The sequence below is a fragment of the Sinocyclocheilus grahami genome, unplaced genomic scaffold (assembly GCF_001515645.1).
Source record: "Sinocyclocheilus grahami isolate Dianchi unplaced genomic scaffold, SAMN03320097.WGS_v1.1 scaffold1909.1, whole genome shotgun sequence".
Taxonomy (NCBI): domain Eukaryota; kingdom Metazoa; phylum Chordata; class Actinopteri; order Cypriniformes; family Cyprinidae; genus Sinocyclocheilus; species Sinocyclocheilus grahami.
In genome coordinates, this window is record NW_015507088.1 from 42,767 (window position 1) to 47,978 (window position 5,212).

The window sequence follows — 5,212 nt, forward strand, 5'->3', positions numbered from 1 at the left end:
CACACACTGGCCCAGCTAACCAATCACAACACACACTGGCCCAGCTAACCAATCACAACACACACTGGCCCAGCTAACCAATCACAACACACACTGGCCCAGCTAACCAATCACAACACACACTGGCCCAGCTAACCAATCACAACACACACTGGCCCAGCTAACCAATCACAACACACACTGGCCCAGCTAACCAATCACAGCACACACTGGCCCAGCTAACCGATGACAGCACGTTTCGTATTTCAGAAATCGGACCTTCATTTGATAGAGGAACTATTTGAGCCGTTCATGCCAGACTGGGGAGAGAGGTGTTGTAATAATGTAAAATATGTGAAAAATTGTGTTTTTTGAACAACCTAGTATGAGAGCCTGTTCTAGTACACCCCAAAACAAGATCAATACTTTGTAAAAGAGCATAATGGGACCCCTTTAAACGGATGAGTTATTAAAAAATTCCCCACCTCACAGTTGTCATGAAGGGCAAAATTAGCTATGTAGACCAAAACCACTTTTTGTACCAGGCTGTAAATATATTTTTTTCTGCTGTAAAGTTGGGCATTTTAACATGGGGAGTCTATGGGACTGACTCCCTTTTGGAGCCAGCCCCTAGCGGCCAGTTGATGAATTGCAGTTTTAGTCACTTCCGTGTTGGTTTCACGAGAGAGACCGGAAGGTTGCCGCTTGGCCAGGCCCAGTTCTACTGGGGTGCTAGCGGGTGCTAAGCACCCTCTAACGTAATCAAAAGCACCCTCATTTAAAGCTGTATTAATGGCATTTTATTGTAGATTTGGCAAACTATCCAGTGCATTATGGTTTGCGCTCTGGAGATCGATTTCTATTTTAATGTGTTTTTGCAGCGTTAAGCAATGTAGCCAATCACCGACATATCTGTTGATTCCTTGAATCAGAGGCGTTTAAGTTAGAAGTTAGATTTTTCGTTCAGGTATTGTGTTCAGCATGAATAATCTCATTATATCAAAGTGTTGACGTGATGTAAATAAGAGATTCGTTGTGCAGTGTAGAGAACTTTATTGATAATAACGCATCTTTGTGAGATCGCAATGTACTATGATGAGTGACAGATTTTTAGTGATTATGAATGGAGCGCTCTTTGTGCCATAGCAACAGACGCCACTTATATATATATATATATAGAGAGAGAGAGAGATAGAGAGCACCCTCACTATTTTAAGAAGCACCCTCAGTGATTTGATTTTGGAGCCGGGCCGGCACTTGGCCACAGCCCATCGCTCATTCTTCACAAAGTCTTGTTTTGCCCCGGCTGACATTTCTGAGCGTTACCTACATTCCCTGTTGGATTACTGTGTTTGATCCTGGACTGTTTATACTCGTTTCTGGTGTGTTTGCTACCTGCCCACGTCCCTCTTGCTCTGCTGTTTGGACTCCCCCCGATCCTTTGCCTGTCTCGTCACGCTGCTCTTGGCTCACCTCTGATAACCCTGTCTGTTGTACTCTGCCTGTATTACTCTGACTACTTTTTAATAAAGCTGCAAATGGATTCTCACTCCGTTGACCCATCATTACAAGCAAAATTAAAATGTGAACAAGCACTTTTCATTTTTGGGTAAACTACTCCTTTAAGTACTGCTCCATTGCACGAACATCATAAAAATCAAATGCAAAAAAAACGAAACAAAACACGAATCATTAATTTTTCAATACATCCTCGTATGATACTGAAATCCTTTATACAGAATCACAGCTTCTCGGACAACAAATATATGTAAGAGTGTGTATGTATGGTGCAAGAAGAGGGAGCAATGAAAACAACTTACATTTTTGTAGTCCTGGTATGATTCTGAAGTGTCCATTGTGGTCCAGACTAAAGAAAACAATAAAACAGTGAGTCACAATCATGTCCAGCAATTCATGAACATGAACATTACTATTAATTTACTCACTCTCAGGTCATCCGAGATGTAGGTGACATTAAGGACTTGCCTTTAATGATTTAACTAAAACTCTTCTTTACGGTTCTTCTAAAGAAGAGGTAGTTGTAGGAGTGTTAATTAAAAAAATGAAAATGAAATTTTTTTAAACATATCAAATATCCCAAAAAGGCAACTTTTGGGAAACATGTTTTCAAAGTATAATTAAGTAAGCACACATGCACACACAAACACACACAGGACAGAATGTCAGTATTAGTGTTGCGTGTTCATACTTGAGTTTGTTGAGTGTGCAGTTTGTGTCATTGAGTGTATGAGAGAGCAGCTGAAGTGCTGAGTGTTCTGGGTGATTGTAGCTCAGATCACACACACACACACACACACACACACACACACAGAGGACAGTATGTCAGTATTAGTGCTGTGTGTTCATACTTGAGGATCTTCAGTGCATAGTCTGGATCATTTTGATAAGAGCGCAGCTGAAATGCAGAGTGTTCTTGGTGATTGTAGCTCAGGTCCAGCTCTCTAAGGTGTGACGGGTTTGAACTCATAGCTGAAGCCAAATAACAACATCCCTCATCTGTCACCATACAGCCTGATAACCTAAAAAAAAAGAGAGACTAACACTAGCATCATGATCTTGTTGAGGATTTTAAGCAACTGATAAAACTGGTCAACGTCTGTAGTACTCTACAGATTTACACTCACAAACCTCAGTATCTCTAGTTGACAGTTTGGGTTCTTGAGCGCATCAGAGATCAGCTTCACTCCTGAATCCTGCAGATCATTGTTACTCACATCCAGCTCTCTCAGAAGAGACTTTGGGGATTGAAGAGCTGAAGCGATGACTTTACAGGACTCAACTGTGAGATTACAATCAGCAAGTCTGAAAGAAAATAAAACTATTTTAGAAAAACTTCAGTCTATTTACTATAATACGTGAATTTAATACTCACAGAGCCTTTCTACAGTTGTTGACAGCTGGTATGAGTCTTCTTCTACCCTCCTGTGTTGTGTTGTATTTCTTCAGATCAAACTCATCCATCACCTCTGACATCTGAAGCATGTAGGCTATTGCTGAACAGTGAGCAGCAGAGAGTTTCTTCTCTGAGTGTTTGTTTGATCTCACAAACTCCTCAATCTCTCTATACAGAGTCTGATCATTCACTTCAAGAAGACACAAGAACAGATTGATGGACCTTTCTGTGGAGATATGATCCTGTTTAATGTTATCTTTAATGTACTGTGTTGTTTCTCTGATGGTTTGTGAGGTGTTCTCGGTGTGTGTCAGTAGATCCTGTAAGAGTCTCTGATTGGACTCCAGTGAGACGCCCAGCAGGAACCGCAGGAAAAGATCCAGATGTACAGTTTTATTTTGTATGAATTCATCTACTGCTGCTTTAAGCAAATTATGAAGAGCAGCAAACATTGTTAGTGCTTCTGTAGCTGTATTTACATAGTAGTAAAACACATAGAGAGAGCTGTGTGTAGATGCTGTTCAGGAGGCTTTCATTCTCCTGGAGTTGCAGTCCCTCAAATAATCTCTCATACTTGTTCTTCATACTGGTTTTGTGCTGGACTTTGACTCTCTGCAGAACATCATCCACTGACTCATGATGAGAATCCTGCTGCACATCTTCAGTCTCCTCCAGCAGGTCTGATTCTGTCCAGCAATGAGCAGAACGAGCAGAACTGGACCCTTTCATGACTGGATCTGTCAGAATATCCTCACAAACACCTTATCTGAACTGAATCTGAATCAGAACATCTGTCTGCAAACTGAACAAACACAACATTCTGAATCACATAGATTGAGATTAGAAGAAAATAATATATACTGCACAAAACAATTAACAAATTAATGTCTGTGTATGTGCTTTTTTCTCTCTTGAGCACAAATAGCTGTTTTCATTTTAAAGTTTAAAAATTTACAGAACTTGGGGTAAGTTTCCTTCAAAATAACCAAAAAAAAAAGCAATGAAACAAAACCATGAAAATAAGTTTATAGCCTACATACATTTATTTTAAATGAAAAGTTTGTGGAAATAACATTTTTATGTAAATCACTGTCAATACCAGACATAATCCCAGATAGCATGTAGTAATCGGTTCAGTCATAGATGGTTACATTAATATAGCAATAATTAACATAAAATTGTTTTAAAATTGACTTAATATCCTGACAGTATCTTATAATGTTAACTACATGCTTAATGTCGTGAATTTGTCAAAAACTAAATATCTACGGTAAAACTTAAATAATAAAACAATATTAAAAGTGCTTTATAGGACAGAATATTATTTAATATTTATGACAATAGCAAATCTATTTATGCAACGCAGCAGGTCATTCTTTTACACGTGTGCTTGTGTGTAGTTTAAATGTGCTTCATTGCGCTCTAGGTGATTCATTCACCTGCACTCGAGCAGTGTGGGAGGAGTCTCGTACCTGTGCTCCTGGGCGATGTCTGTCATGTTTGTGCGGTTTGGACGCAAACAAATCAATGGATTATGTAACAAAAGATATGGATGTATGAGGTCATTTCGATAAAGCAATTTTGGTAAGCATCGTTAAATGACATGATAGAAGATGATTTGTATGTATTAGAGAAATCATTGTTTTCAACTAAATACATATGCTAATAATAAGCTAGTTTCAGTGATTTTAAGACGAGAAATGTACTGCAATCATGTTAATATGCATCAGTATGTCTGAGATCATCTGCAGTAGATCTGTCCTGCTTTTACAGCTGCTAAATGTAAGCAGACTGTACATGTACAGATGCTCACCTCTGCCCAAACACATGTAACTGACTGCATCACAGTTCATGAATTGTTGCTACTTTAGATGCTTCTTCACTCAGCATGTAGAGATGCACAGGAATAACTGATTATTTCTCTTAACGTGCCTCAAATTTCTATTTCTATGTTTTGTAGTAATCCAGAGCAGTGTTATCATCACTGAAGAAAGTCCTCAGACAGCTGTGAACACCGAGCAGTGCTTGGAGTCAGTGGACTTCATCTTTATTATACTTCTCTGACTGGACTAGCAAGGAGCTGTTAGAGCTGATGAGAAAGTTGGTAAGTTCAAGTAAATGTCAGCACGATCATTACACCATGTTATTTTCTGCAGCAACTGGGGGAATATTAACTGAAGAGACCTACTGATTGACGGCAAGCTTTGCTGAATCTGCTGAACGTGTATTTTTCAAGCATTTTATTGCAGCGTTCACTGTTATTTTTCTGCACAGCGATGACTAGTGAAAAGTGTTTCTATTAATTTACTTAAAAGTGTA

The 5,212-nt window shown here is 39.1% G+C and overlaps 1 protein-coding gene across 1 annotated transcript in view; it reads right to left on the bottom strand.

The window, feature by feature from the left end:
* LOC107573277 (E3 ubiquitin-protein ligase Midline-1-like) overlaps window positions 1-3,392 on the bottom strand; it is a 15,662-nt gene extending 12,270 nt beyond the window's left edge. The window contains exons 1-4 of the mRNA XM_016259704.1: window positions 2,873-3,392; window positions 2,629-2,802; window positions 2,349-2,519; window positions 1,800-1,846 (exon numbers count right to left, since the gene is read on the bottom strand). Coding sequence (XP_016115190.1) covers window positions 1,800-1,846; window positions 2,349-2,519; window positions 2,629-2,802; window positions 2,873-3,345 — 865 coding nt within the window. The 5' untranslated portion in view covers window positions 3,346-3,392. The remainder of the gene's footprint in view (window positions 1-1,799; window positions 1,847-2,348; window positions 2,520-2,628; window positions 2,803-2,872) is intronic.
* Between the last annotated feature and the right edge of the window lie 1,820 nt (window positions 3,393-5,212).